This window comes from Podarcis erhardii, assembly GCF_964252035.2.
Source record: "Podarcis erhardii genome assembly, chromosome: 2".
In the NCBI taxonomy this organism is placed as follows: domain Eukaryota; kingdom Metazoa; phylum Chordata; class Lepidosauria; order Squamata; family Lacertidae; genus Podarcis; species Podarcis erhardii.
In genome coordinates, this window is record NC_138498.1 from 85,048,217 (window position 1) to 85,063,563 (window position 15,347).

General features: G+C 49.5%; 1 protein-coding gene across 1 annotated transcript in view; it reads left to right on the forward strand.

The window, feature by feature from the left end:
- Positions 1-5,638: 5,638 nt before the first annotated feature.
- Positions 5,639-15,347, forward strand: part of CELSR3 (cadherin EGF LAG seven-pass G-type receptor 3) — a 90,843-nt gene continuing 81,134 nt past the window's right edge. Inside the window, exon 1 of the mRNA XM_081850976.1 lies at positions 5,639-9,720. Coding sequence (XP_081707102.1) covers positions 5,667-9,720 — 4,054 coding nt within the window. The 5' untranslated portion in view covers positions 5,639-5,666. The remainder of the gene's footprint in view (positions 9,721-15,347) is intronic.

The following is a 15,347-nucleotide window of genomic DNA, read 5'->3' on the forward strand; positions in this document are numbered from 1 at the left end:
GGAAATGCAGCTTTTTTCGTACCATTGATTTCCACTCAACGCCTTTTTGTCATATTTTGTATTACTAACACACAGAAAATGAGCTGTTCGTGCAAGCTCTAAAAGAGCAGAGAAAATCCTATACGAGGAGCCAGGGTCTGAAAAAGGCGGTATGTTCAGACTGTAATTTGTCTGACTGCCCATTCCGGGAAATATCTGATGTAACCAAACCCAGAGCTCAGTGCAATGCATAATTAGCCTCCTCGCATTGGAGTCATCGGATCTAGTGATTAACTGAGATCGACTCTCAAGCAAGGGGAAAAAGTAGGTGAAAGCTAATGTGTTTGTCACTGTGACCTGGGTCATCCATTAATGTACATGAAACTCAAGTCCCCTCCATTCCTACAAGAAATGGAGGTTTACTCTCCCTCCTAAACACGTACTCCTGATTTCCCTAGTTGAAATCTAATTCCTGCCCTGGCAATGTTACCATTTGGAAGGAAGCATTTCAAACTGCCATATGTTCATGGGAGAATCTGTGGGTTTGCGGTACTTAGCAAAGAACATAGATGTAATTCCGGGCTACAATCAAGCTCTGTTGGGTTACAAAAGGTCACTGGAATCCAGCCTGTTACCAAGGTTCTCAGGCCCCCTGGCACCCTGAGCGCGCCCCTGAACTCCACGACATCGAGCTTCACTGTGCAAACTGTGTGGCTTTTGTAGGCATGACAGAGGAAGCACATCTTGGCTCCCACTAGGTATCCTCCCTAATAGGAGATAAACTTGCCTTCATTGTCTGGGAAGAGAAGGTGCTTCAGATGTATGCAAATGCCTTAATCTGCACCCAATTCCTGTGCACATCACCAACCCAGACATGGACCTCTTTTTGGGCAAACAAAAGCACCTTCTCAATGAGCAAGCAAGTCCTGGTTTTTACTTTTTGAAATATGGCAACCCTAGCTATTTGCATTTCCTAAGTTTAGGATTCTCCATTTCCTCTTTGCTTTTGTACACAACTCTCTTTGCACTGGCTGCTTTTGCAGTTGGTGCTCAGGGTCTCCCTATTCAATTTTCTTCTGCTACTTAAGGCTGCTGCATACTGCTCTGTGGCCAGAAACTTAAAGTAGCCTACTTCTGGCTACTTAGCATACATACATTTTATTTTGCAAATTCCACCCTTCTCCAGTCAACCTTGCTGGACTTTTGTTTAGGGAACCCATTCCTTAAGTTCTTGTCCCAAATGGGCCATGAGGTTCAGTCTGCCAGGATTCCATGGAATACTCCAGGACCCAGGAATACTTCAGCTCCAGCAAGCATCTCCTTCATCCCTCTTCTACCCTGTCCCCTTGCCTCTTCTCTGTGCTGGTCCATTTCTTCAGGTCTAGTCAGGAACCTAAAAAGTCATTTTTCTGTTCTTAACCATGGTAGTGGGTGGGGGGGGGGTTCAAGGAGACGCCAGGCTGCTTGATTGCATACTGTACCGCATGGGGTTCAGGGTAACCAGTGAATGTGTGTCTACTTTTGGTTTCCCATCATAGGCATATTGCCCATACCATTTGCATACTAGTTCTTCCTGTTGCATTTAGGCCTCCAGGCCGCCTGTTACATCCCCAGTACCATCTCCTTATATGGCAACAATAATATTCCCTGCTTCCATCTATTTTTGCATCCATAGAGATGAGCAATTTTAACCTGTTAGTCCATAAAATTTTGACAATTTTATCCTCTCTAGCCATTTGAATGTTATGGATTTTACGCATTTTACTCACTGTAATCATTCTGGTGTTTTATGATAAGCCTTCAGCTCTACCCAGATTTGGATTTGGTGAACTAATACTCATCCCCCTTGGTAATTAAGGCGCAAGGCAACATCCATGAAGAATGCCACATCTCGAGGCCCACATTCTTGAATAACCACATCTCTGTGATTCCATGTGTTTGCATTTGTGTCGTGTGTAAGATGGGCTCAGGTACAACAAGCCTCCCTACCACAGTTTTCAGCAGGACTGGGGAACTTCAGCTTCCTTCAGTCCCACGAAATATGGCTGGGGTGGGGGGAAGAGACAGGAGTTACAGTCCAACAACATAAGGAGGACCACAAGCACTGGTCTTCAGCATCCAAGGATCTTACTTGAAAGTACCTACTAAACCAGAAATACCACCTATCCCAGCATTATGGTATTCTGTTGTTGTTGTTTAGTCGTGTCCAACTCTTCGTGACCCCATGGACCAGAGCACACCAGGCACTTATGGTATTCTAGCAGTAGTTTATTTGGGTGGGGTTTGCGGGGGGAGGGGAGAAACCACCTCTCTTTGAAGCTGCTATTCATCCTGGAAAGAAGCACTCCTTAGAATCAATGGAACCTCCTGAGTTGAGGACAATTTAACTGAGACTGCAGCACAGAGGGTTAACTCACTCCCCATGCTGCCTGGTTTTGGTCCTGATGACAGCTCTCCCACGACTGCTATTTACACTTAGGAGAGTGGGAGGGGTGAAATGCCTTCACATATTTCATGCTTGGTCCCGGGCTTATCTCCTGCATACCACAGCAGTACATATGCAGCTTCCTTGTGCCTTGGAGCATTTTTTTCTCTCCTCTAGCTCATGGGTAGCCAACGTGGTACCTTCTAAATGTTGCTGGTCTACAGTTCTCATCCACCGTGGTTGTTGGCTATGCTGTTATGCTGTTGGAAGTGGGAGTCCAACGCCATCTGAAGTGCCCCACACTGACTACCCCTGGTCTAGCCTACCAAACCAGGCAGCCAATAGCACAGTATTACAGGCAGAGGTGACCACGATAGGACCTTGTCCATGGGACTTCTTGCTCTTACATGAAGGTGCAACAAAGCATGCTGCCTGAGCCAATTGTGGTGAACATATGGCAGGTTTGTGTCCGATCATATAAAGGACAGCACACACATATGCATGATGGTGTCATGTTCTGGACTTCACCAACACTGCTGCTACTGTTTTTGGGGTCTCCTGTTGAACACCAACTCCCTTCAGTCCTAGCCATCACAGCCAAAGGTCTGGGATGATGGACTGCAAGCCTGCACCTCTTCAATGAAGCAATATTTCTTTTCCTCAGCAATTTTATTAGGGAGGCAGAGTTAAAAGAAAGTTAGCCATCTATTTCATCTCCTCCAGCACTATTGTGTATAATGACATTTGGCAGACAGCCGATCTGCACCCTGTCAGAAGTGTTGTACCTCATCTCCCTTGATTGGGGAATTTTATGAGCAGCATGACATTGTGGGGGTGGGTGGACAAAACAAGAGGAAGCCAAAGCTATGCTTTGTGTCTTCAATCAGCAGTAAGAACATGTCAGTCCACCATCAATTTCCTGGTTCCCCGTTTTAATTAAAAACCGAATTTCCTGAGAAGGTGTTAATTCCCCACCATTGATGCATTAAAAATGCATGTTGAGGGAGATGTGATGGGGGGGGGGTCAGCTTGGGAGACTTAGACTAAATCAGCAGATCATCCCAACTGCTGGGAAGGGAAGGGAAGAGTCAAAGGGAAATGACTGGTGCCCCAAGGAATGGATTTCATATCTTTTCCATATTGGTTGACCAGAAAGCAAGGATAGGAGGGGAGGGAGAAAAGGGAAAGGGGCAAAGAAGCAGGATGGAAAGGGGAAATGATCAAATGAAAGAAAATGGCACATGGAAAATAGGAAGGCAGGTATTCTAAGTATAGCAGGCAAAGCATCATTTTGATCAGGGCTGGAGAAACTTTTGCCCGCCAGAGGTTGCTGAGTTTCAGTTCCCACAAGCCCCAACTACCATGCCTGATGATCAGGGTGCTGGGAGTCATAGTCCAGTTTTGTTTCCTTATTCAAAAGAAAACTCCCTGAGCTGTTGAATAAGAAACTGGTGTTTAATTGCTGCTGTGCTGTCAAATAAGTTTGGGGCTACCCCATATCCTATAATTCATTGACTAGGAGTCCTTTATTCCCAACACACTCCCTGTAGCTTTATTCTTTGCTGCCCTCCAGTGAGGTTACCTTCCTCATCCTGCCCCTCTGACCATCATTCTACATGACCCTTCCCCCAAACATCTTGCCACCGTCATCTTCAGCAGCTATGCTAATTTTGGCATCCTTATAATCTTCCAGTGTCGTATAATTTGTCTCTAGATCTTTCATTCCCCTGGCCCCTGCAACATATTCTAATCCTGTAGAAACAACTTGCTTCACTGTGGCCAGGAGCACACCAAGCTTCATTGAATGAATGCTCTTAATGAATGGAGATCTAATTAAGTCTTTGGTCCTAAGCACTCACACATGGGCAAACCTCATCGGTGAGATTTACTTCCGAACAAACAAGCATGGGATCTGGTGGCAGATCAGTTAGCCTGAATGTCTCATTTCTTATAGACTAATGATATTTTAAAAAGGAGTCTGAAACTACTTTTGTAGGAAGAGAAAAAATAGCTGGTGCCTTTTTTCTTTTTAAATAAAAGTAAACAGCATATACCACCTAACCACTGTTCTCTGCTCTAATCTGGAGAAAATAACCACGCAGCTGATTCCTTTCAATCACTAACCTGGTGCATAATGCCCATATGCCTGCGGGTGGCGCTGTGATCTAAACTACTGAGGCTCTTGGGCTTGCTGATAGGAAGGTCAGTGGTTCAAATCCATGTGAGGGGGTGCGCTCCTGTTGCTCTGTCCCAGCTTCTGCCAACCTAGCAGTTCAAAAGCACACCAGTGCAAGTAGATAAATAGGTACCACTGTGGCAGGAAGGCAAATGGTGTTTCTGTGCACTCTGGCACTCATCATGTGTCCCATTGCGCCAGAAGTGGTTTAGTCATGCTGGCCACATGACCCGGAAAGCTGTCTGTGGACAAATGCAGGCTCTTTCAGCCTGAAGCAAGATGAGTGCCTCACTCCATAGTCACCTTTGACTGGACTTAACCATCCAGGGGTCCTTTACCTTAACCTTCTTTACCTTTTACATGCCTGCATTAAACAGGTGGGTACTCTACCTGTGTGTGTACAAAAAACTGTTCAGATTGCGCTACAGGATAACCTTGCATTGTGAGAACTTTGAACATATGCCCCTAGGGCCAAAGCAATGAGATCGAGTTCTCAAAACAGTCCGCTCCTTGCCTCTACACCAGCGCCTTGATGGCGCGTTCTACCCCATCTAATTCTCCCCAAACGACTCCAGCGGAGATCTAGAAGCATAGTTCTAGATCAGCACGTCGGACAGCTCCCGGAGCCCTCGGAGCGCTTAGCCAAGCCCGGCGTCGCGGCGGGCACGCCCCCTTCCAGCCCCGACGAGACCTTCCGCCAGCCTCAGCCAGACGACCCCTCCTCCTCCTCTTCCTCCTCCAGCCCCTTCCCTTCCGATCCCACCTGCCCACAGCGAAGATGGCGGAGGCGGTGGCTTCAGCCGCCTCCGCCAGACGGGTGGGCGCTACCACGGCAGGGAGTGGGAGGGAGGGCGGAGCGGACCATCGGGGCAGCCGGGAGCCATGTTGGGGCTGCGGGAGGAGGCGATGCTGCCGCCGCCGCCGCGGAGCAGCCAGGCCCGCAGGGAAGGCAGGAGCCGCCGCCGCTTCTAGATAGATGGTGGTGGCGGCGGCGGCGCAGGCGGAGAAGGGGGCAGAGCCAGAGGCGAGGCGGGGCCGGAGCAGCGCCAGGCCCGGGCAGGGGGGCGGGGAAGGGGCCGAGGGACCATGGCTGAACGGCGGCAGCAGCAGCAGCCGGGACTACCAAACCGCCGCCGCCGCCGTCCTCGTCAGTGCCGCCGGCTGGGGCTGCTGCTGCTCCTTCTCCTCCCTTTGTTTCCCCTCAGCCTGGGGGAGCCGTCGGACAGAGGGGGCTTGGGCTGCGCCCGCTTGGCTGCGCCGGGAGGGCCGAGCTGCGAGCTGCGCTGCTGCGCTCTCGTCGGGGGACGGTGGGGAGCCGCCTCCGTAGCCAGTGCCCGAGGGGGCGGCTGGGGCTGCGACGGCACCTTCTTTCAGCCCCCGCCGGGGGCCGGCAGTGCCTCCTGGGCTGGCTACGTGACCCCACCGCCGGATAAGAAGAGGAGCCGGCGTCCAGCGAGCGCCCCGGGGGCGTGGGGCAGCTGCTCCTGCTGCTTGTGGATTATAAACGCTTCCGCACTTCTTCCGGATCCCCCACGCCCGGCGTGGTGGTGCCACCGGACTACCCGGGAATGCCTTCTCCAGCGAGCCAGGCTCGGGGCGGACTGGGAGCAGGCGGGCACCTTCTCCAGCCCTTGCAAGCCCGGCGTCGGAAAGCCGGACAATGGAGCTTATAGAGAGACTAGCCGGGCGGCCCCATCCCAATCCCGCCTGCGCGCACCGGGTCTCCACACCCGGAGCCGGCGAGTGCGCCTCTGCGGGCAAAGATTTCCCCGCGTGTGGAACGACACGGACCCGCGTGGGCTGCTGAGATCCGATACAAGAGCGACGAGAGGAGCCGCGACGCCGGCGAAGCCCCTTTGGCTCTCGAGAATGCGCCTCGCTTCTTTTTCCCGCTCGCCCTTCTGCGGGTGGCTCGCCTTGCTGACCTGCCTCCAGCTCCGCGCGGGGCAAGCGGGGCACTCGGGGGCTTCCCGTCGCTGTGCCGGCGGCGAGTGCTGCGGAGCCGGCCAGGAGCAATGCTGCCTCCAGCCTTGGGCAGGGAGAGGCTGGGCAGGAGCTGTTTCAGCACCACCGCCGCGCAGGACAGCTCCCGGCGTCTCGCTGGGCGCCCGCCCAGACGGAGAACGGAGGAAGCCGGAGCTCTGCCTTCTCTTCCACCCTCTCGACTCCACCAAAGGCTGTTTACAAACTCTTTGTTTCGGCGTGGGTTTTAGGAGTCCCTCCACTCCAGACTTCTTTTCCTACCTGCCGCTAAAACCTACTCACCCAACTATGCAGAATGAGCTAACCCATTCCTCGTGTGCCAAGAAACGGAGGAGAGAGGGGGCATTGCTCCCTTTGCTAAGGACTCGGAGAGCAGCCAATCGCCACCCGCTCTTCCCTCAGTATAATTACCAGGTCCAAGTGGCCGAAAACCAGCCTCCGGGGACCCCTGTGATCACGATGGCAGCCCAAGACCCCGATTCAGGTGAAGGTGGGCGCCTGCTCTATTCCATGGATGCCCTGATGAACAGCAGGTCCCTGGAGTTGTTTAGTATCGATTCCCAAAATGGCCTCATCACCACCACTGAAGTTTTGGACAGAGAAAATATGGACCTGCACTACTTTCGAGTGACTGCGGTGGATCACGGGGCTCCCCGTCTTTCTGCCACCACCATGGTTGCCATTACAGTGGCAGACAGGAATGACCACAATCCAGTATTTGAGCAGAGTGAGTACAGAGAGACCATCCGAGAAAATGTTGAAGAGGGCTACCCTATCTTACAGCTGAGGGCCACAGATGTGGACTCCCCACCCAATGCCAACATCAGATATCGTTTTGTAAATGAGCAAGCAGCTCACTCTGTCTTTGAAATAGACTCCCGGTCAGGGCTGATCACCACCAGTGGGCAAGTGGACAGGGAGAAAATGGAGAAATATTCTTTAGTGGTGGAGGCAAATGATCAAGGTAAGGAGCCTGGCCCTCGTTCGGCCACAGTTAGAGTCTATATCACAGTCCTTGATGAGAATGACAATGTCCCACAGTTCAGTGAGAAGCGGTACATAGTCCAGGTAAGAGAGGATATCAGACCCCACTCGGAAATTTTGAGAGTTACTGCCACTGACTTGGACAAAGACAATAATGCTTTAGTTCATTATAACATCATCAGTGGGAACAGCAGGGGCCAGTTTTCCATTGACAGTGTGACTGGGGAAATACAGGTAGTGGCTCCTTTGGATTTTGAGGTTGAGCGGGAATATGCACTGAGGATACGTGCCCAGGATGCAGGGCGGCCTCCTCTGTCCAACAACACAGGCATGATCAGCATCCAAGTAGTGGACATCAATGATCATGCTCCCATCTTTGTCAGCACCCCTTTTCAAATATCAGTGTTAGAAAATGCCCCTTTTGGCCACTCGGTGATCCACATCCAGGCTGTGGATGCAGATTATGGAGAGAACTCTCGCCTGGAGTACAAACTCACTGGGGTCTCATCTGACACCCCCTTTGTGGTGAACAGTGCCACTGGGTGGATTACTGTGAGCGGCCCCTTGGATCGAGAAACGGTGGAGCACTACTTCTTTGGAGTAGAGGCCCGGGATCACGGCTCTCCAGCGTTGTCTGCCTCTGCTAGTGTCACCATCACTGTAATGGATGTAAATGACAATCGGCCTGAATTTACCCAGAAAGAATATTTTATCCGTCTCAACGAAGATGCTTCCGTGGGGACCAGTGTTCTGAGTGTCACGGCAATTGACCGGGATGTGAACAGTGCCATCAGCTATCAGGTAACAGGTGGGAACACCCGGAACCGTTTTGCCATCAGTACCCAGGCAGGAGTGGGACTAATCACCCTCTCTTTGCCCCTGGATTACAAGCAGGAGAGGCGCTTTGTGCTGACAGTGACAGCCTCGGACCGGACTTTGCATGACACTTGTCATGTCCATATCAACATCACTGATGCCAACACCCATAGGCCAGTGTTCCAGAGCGCCCATTACTCAGTAAGTGTTAACGAGGACCGCCCTGTCGGCAGCACTGTGGTGGTGATCAGTGCCACTGATGATGATGTAGGGGAAAATGCCAGGATTACCTACTACTTGGAAGACAACATTCCTCAGTTTCGCATTGATGCAGACACTGGCGCCATCACGTTGCAAGCGCAGTTGGATTACGAGGACCAAGTGACCTACACCCTGGCCATTACAGCCAAAGATAACGGCATCCCTCAGAAAGCAGACACCACCTACGTAGAAATCATGGTGAACGATGTCAATGACAATGCCCCTCAGTTTGTTAGCGCTCACTACCAAGGCATCATCTCGGAAGACAGCCCTCCCTTCACCAGCGTGCTCCAGATCTCTGCCACAGACCGGGATGCCCATGCCAACGGACGAGTGCAGTACACCTTCCAGAATGGGGATGATGGGGATGGAGATTTCACAATAGAACCCACGTCTGGGATTATCCGCACTGTCCGCAGACTGGACCGGGAGAGCATCCCAGTCTACGAACTCACTGCCTATGCCGTGGACAGAGGCATCCCTCCCCAGAGGACACCTGTCCATATTCAAGTTACTGTGCAAGATGTGAATGACAATGCTCCTGTCTTCCCAGCTGAAGAGTTTGAGGTTTTGGTGAAGGAAAATAGCATTGTGGGCTCTGTGGTGGCTCAGATTACAGCTGTTGATCCAGATGAAGGGCCCAATGCACAGATCATGTATCAGATTGTGGAAGGCAACATCCCTGAAATTTTCCAGATGGACATATTTTCGGGTGAGCTCACAGCCCTGATTGACCTGGACTATGAGAGCAAGGCAGAGTATGTGATTGTAGTCCAGGCCACCTCTGCCCCCCTAGTCAGCAGAGCCACAGTCCACATCAAGCTCATTGACCAGAATGATAACAGCCCCATCCTTAAAAACTTCCAGATTCTCTTTAACAACTACGTCTCCAACAAATCCAACACCTTTCCTTCTGGGGTTATAGGGAAGATCCCTGCATATGACCCAGATGCATCTGACAGACTGTTCTACACCTTTGAACGAGGAAATGAGCTGCACTTGTTGATTGTCAACCAGACTAGTGGGGAACTCCGGCTGAGTCGCAAGCTGGACAACAATCGTCCTTTGGTGGCCTCCATGCTGGTGACCGTCACAGGTAAAGGCAGTTTAAGTGCTTTTGGTGACTGTGGAAAGGTTGCATTTCCTTGACTTATGACAAGTGGGCCAGCCTTTTAGTCGTGTTAAATGGTGCCAGACTCTCAGTACTGGACCATTATGCCGGGGGTGGAGGATAAGGGGGATGGGGAGAGACTTTGATGGTAATTATGCTGGTGGATCTTTTATTTATTTTCCCCCTGCTTCCTTTAGGGCGTAATAGCTCAGTGGGCTACCAAAAAGGCAAGATTTGATTGCTTGCTATTATCTCGTGGCAGACTCATTTCATAATTTATTAGGCAGAGCCAGGTTCCTGCCCTGAAGAGTTTACAATCTAAATTAGATAAAGTGCACACAAAGGAAGGGAGAATGGATGCAAATGGGCTGAGACAAACCTGCTTGTTGCGGAGAGGATTAAAAAAGGGGGAAACGGCTGGAGTGGCTTCCCGGCTCTTTTCTTGGCTTTCTTTTGTTCAGTGCTGGAAACAGCTCACTAAATGTAGAGTGTGTTCCAGCAAGGCCTTTGCAAGAGGAGAATCTGCGTCTGGGTTTGGTTGCAACAAGTGATGTAGCCTGGAGAGCTTTGCTTTCCTAGGAGCTTTCCCCACAGCTGTGGAACTTAATTGGAATTGGGTGGGAAAGAGGGAGGGAGCAGGTTAAGGGTTGCCCGGAGAAAAAGATACCACCCAGTGCAGGATTTCTCAGGCACGGTTGCTGTTTTGTTCAGACCATGCTCCTCTGTTGATTTTAAATCTCCCAGCCTTCCATTGGACTAGCCTGGACTAGCTGGAAGCAGCATGATGACTACCACAGTTTCCACAGGGCTTGTGGGTTTCCGGCACAGTGGTTTAGCATGCTCAGCACCAAAAAGTACCTTGGCTGCAGATGGGGGGGGGGAGGATTTTGTTCTGATATTTGGGGCAACTGTCCATGACTATCTGTCATTCTGGCCTTCCCAGCAAAGAACTGAACGGCATGGAAAGATCTACTCTTGTTGCCATGCTGCAGGGAGTTCCTTCTAAATTGGCTTAGGGATACCGTGATGGCAATGCTGACTTATTACCTTCAAGTATATGCCAACAAGTCTCCCATCTCCCAGACCTCAGCTTTCCCACCTACAAACCATGGCAAGGTGGAGTTGCTTTTGCAAGCTGCCTTGCTAGCAAAATGCAAAAAGAAGAAGAAAAGAAAGTGCCAACCCATTAGTTGTTGTTGTTTTTTTGTTTGAATGCCAATTAGAAGTTATCCTCGGAATTGTCTAGGATGTCAGGGCTCAGCCTTAAAAGAGGAAGTAGTAATGAAGAGAGTGGCTCTGAGCTTAATTGGGCTGTCTTTCCGTTGCCCAATAACAGCCTTTGCACATCTGGCTTTGAGAGTTAAAGGCTTCTGGGACAGAAGACATGACATCTGGTCATATATTCAACCCCAGCGCCTCTTCTTTTAAGAATCCCATGCTAGACATGTCCATTAAATGCATCTCTAAGCCTATGGATCAGCTGCCTTTCTCAAGGTCTTGACTCCCTCTCTCTCGCAGCTCAGGTACACATAATTGAATGCTTTGGAGTTTTCTCTTAAAAACAAGTTGATCCCCCATGGCCAAACTGATATTACTCTAGCTGGCTCTTAGATGCTGCCTCAGACCTAGGCACTGAAAACATCAGTCCCCCCTTGCTGTAAGATGGAAAATTGTTCCCAGTGCCATTTGGAGTCTTAACAGGCTTTGCCTAAGCCACAACTCACTCATCTTCATCAGGATTTGGCCTGATGATCAGATTTCATCAAAACTGCTCTTTTTCATTTAATTCACTTAATTGGTCATGTTAACATGTCAGCATGTCTGTCTTGGCTCCAGTCCCTTCTTTGTCCTCCCTGCCCTCCTACTAAACATGGGCTTGGGGTATTAATCCTACTCCTTTTTAATGTTACCTTTATCATTATCGATTTTGCCGGGTCCATTTTTCAAAGGCCCATAAACTAGTTTTGTGCCTGAGTGTAATACCATAGATGGCACTTTGGTAGGTCAGGTCTAGACATATAAAAAACAAATGTGTCTCTAGAAAACTTCCCCTGCACTGTAAGGAGATGTTATTTTAATTTTATTAGTGAGAAGCAGTCATAGGAGAGGAATTACACCAATAGCCAAAGGCCATCAAGGAAAATCTACGTTACGGCCAGGAATAGGACATAGATTGCTTGAGCTGCTCCAATCTTTCGCTCTTTCCGTAAGGCCATCCCCTTCCTTCTGTTGCTAGCAATAGGTGTGCTTGAAAATGGAGCCTAATTATGCCAAATAACCCAACTGTGACTTGTGCAAATGGGTGTGGGAGGAGGCCCCTGTTTATGGGGAGTGGGGAGAGACAGAGGAAGGAGGTTGTATGTATAAGTGGCTCACAGGCTTAGTTACCCAGCTGTGTCTAGGGAGACTTACATTATTCATGACTTTCCCCACATCCTTAGCTATCATCTAGCTCTCTCCTATAACCCCCCCCCCCGACTAATTTAGGGAGTGGGCTCGGAAAAGGCAGCCCTTGTTTCCTTCAAAAGGATGGGGGGTGTAGGCAATGTGTTCTGCTGGGGCTCATTGCTAGATTGGGGTTCTTCAGGGGTTAATTGTAACTGCAGGGCAGGGCGATATCATATTCAGGCACACAGGCAGGCATTGGGCGCTGATTACTGGAGAGCTAAGCTGACCTTTTCATGCTTCTGCCAGGGTGCGCTGCTGACGCTGGCTCTGCCTCCCTAACACACTTAACCCCGCACAAAGGCAGGGAGAAATCACATTTTCGGGTCTCACATTAAACTGCCTTAGAACAACAAGGCTCTCTCGAAAGGACGGTGTTGTCATTTCCCCAGCTTCCAGTGTGGAAATGAGGAGAGAAAAGGCTAAGCTCATGCAGGCGAGGAGAAGCATGGAAAGGGAATTAGGCAAAGGAGCCCTCCCTGGGGGCAGGCGAGGAGGTGGGGGAGAGGTGTAGGGGGATCGGAGGGGGGGAGCACTGCGCCTTTTGTTGGCTCTGGTGGTGGCTGAGGATGCTCAGGCCATTTTGTTCAAGCACTTCTTGCAACCCCTGGATTTTATTTTTGTTGTGTTTTTTCTTTTCTTTTTTTTAAAAGAAGAATCTATTGTTTCTGGAGTACCTCCCATGCCAAGTTGATCCAGTGGAAACAAGTGCCAGAGCTGGTGGCTGGAAACAATGCACATGTCTAGGGAAGAGGAGGGAGCAATTTACGAAAAAGGATCTTAATGGATGGAAACCCCAGACTTACTACTTTGCTTAATAACACACAGGGCCCACGCAGAAATTAAGATGGCAAGCCTCAGTCTGTATCACGGAGCACACATTTATTTCAGAAGATCAGCAACTGTTGTTATTATTACAGTTGTACCTTGGTTCTCGAACAGAATCTGTTCTGGAAGTCCATTTGACTTCTGAAAATGTTTGAAAACCAAGGCGTGGCTTCCAATTGGCTGCAAGAGCTTCCTGCAGCCAATCAGAAGCCGCGGAAGCCCTGTCGTATGTTCGGGTTCCAAAGAATGTCCGCAAACCAGAGCACTCACTTCTGGTTTTGCGGCATTCAGGTGCCAAAACATATAAGTACCAAGGCATTTGACAATAATATTGCATTATTATTATTATTATTATTATTATTATTATTATTATTATTATTAGCTTTCATTCCTTCTCATCCCATGAACTCAGCAACTTCCAATAGATGAAACATTTAACTGAGGGCCAGGCTGGACAAATTATTAATTCTGCAAAATGCTTTTTTAAAAAAGTAAGTTGTAAGTGTGTAAATCTCGATATGGATTGGGGCCAAAATGGTGGGAAAGTGTCCCCACCCTCCATGCCAGGGTCCTGATCCAGATTAGGTGCCCCAGTGCCTGCAATCTCCTTTTCAAAAGACACTCTTGCTGATGGTGCCAATGGCGTCCAATGACTGTGAGAGCTACAAAGCCAGGTTCATATCTCAACAGCAACTGATTCAGTGCCACCACTTTTGGAGCTCTTGTTGGTTCTGCTTTTGCTGTGGACGCATGGAGATGGTCTCACACAGCCGAGAGCCACCGCGGGGAAAGGGTGTGCATCGCCACCCAGCACAAAAGACACATCCCAACAATTCAGGAAGGCCCAGAGGAGCATCGCAATGTGGTTGAGCACCCATGCACAGATCCCCCATGTGCTAAAAGTGTAAAGCACTTCGTAGAGTCAGCATGGTATATAAATGATACTAAAATTATAGCTTTAAGCTTGCCTAATTACAGGGTGAATGTGTATACTATCCTAGCTACTGATGCTGGATCAGAAGATGCTGTCATGAGTGGGTTTAATCCTGTTCATGCGAAGAATTAAAACGAGAGATGTAAGCCAACGCCATCCCTTTAGGAACAGACTTAATAAAGCTGTTGATAAATAGAGAGAATGAGCTGCATCATACTAATAGGCTTGACTAAAACTTTACATTACTACGATCAAAATGATTCTTCCCAAAGGGAAGTGAGTATGAATCAGCTAACGGAGTTTCCTTGGAAGTGGGAGGGCAGGATTCCTCCCAGATTCTTCAATTATTTCTGTGAAAGGCCTCATGTCAAAACAGCTAGTGCCGAGGCGGGAGCTTGTTCCATAGAGACAGGAAGCGCAAGCGGATGTCTGCTTCTGCTGCTGCTTAGAAAAATTAATTCTGGAGATACAAAGCTGCCTAACCAGCCTGGTGGTGGGAAGCACTTCTAACAAACCAAGGGCAAAGCTTGATATTACAGTGGTACCTCAGGTTAAGTACTTAATTCGTTCTGGAGGTCTGTACTTAACCTGAAACTGTTCTTAACCTGAAGCACCACTTTAGCTAATGGGGCCTCCTGCTGCCACCGTGCCGCCAGAGCATGATTCCTGTTCTTATCCTGAAGCAAAGTTCTTAACCCGAGGTACTATTTCTGGGTTAGCGGAGTCTGTAACCTGAAGCATATGTAACCCGAGGTACCACTATATAAGGAAGATAAGACAGTCACAGAAAATAAAAGAAAAAGCCCTACTCTGTATGCAGTTCCTTTCTCCTTCTTTGTAGCCCCTCGTTCAGAGATCTGACTGCATCCTTTTCTCCATGCACACTCCATGGGCCAAGTGTGACAGGTGGATGGGGCCAACCCCTTCCCATCATCTGATGTCCCAATGACACAAGGTGACCCGTTTTTGCGCGCACCAATTGTTGAGGCTTAGGTGCTCTGCTCATGAAACACCCCTTTGGTGTTGCCCCCCCTTCCAGCAGCAACGCTGGCTTCCAAATAAATCCAGCACCCCTACCAGGCACAGCTGCATCAAAGTTATTACTCTTCATGGGTGGGGCCAGATTGGTTGCTTCACCTTTTACGCAGCAATCGTGGGTTTCATGGTCGCACCAGTTTTGCACTGCTGTCTGCAGCAGTCAAGATAGGGAAGGCATTGCACACTCCAGACACCCAGTGGGTATGTGTCAGGGAGGCATGGACCCAGTCGTGATCCCCTGGCACACATACTAGAATTCAGAGATGTGCACTAATGTTTTCCATGTATTCCACAGCAGCCACTGGTATAATAACACTGGCAAGCACAATTGCAGTGTGAAATATGAAGATCCTCAGATGCCTGGGGC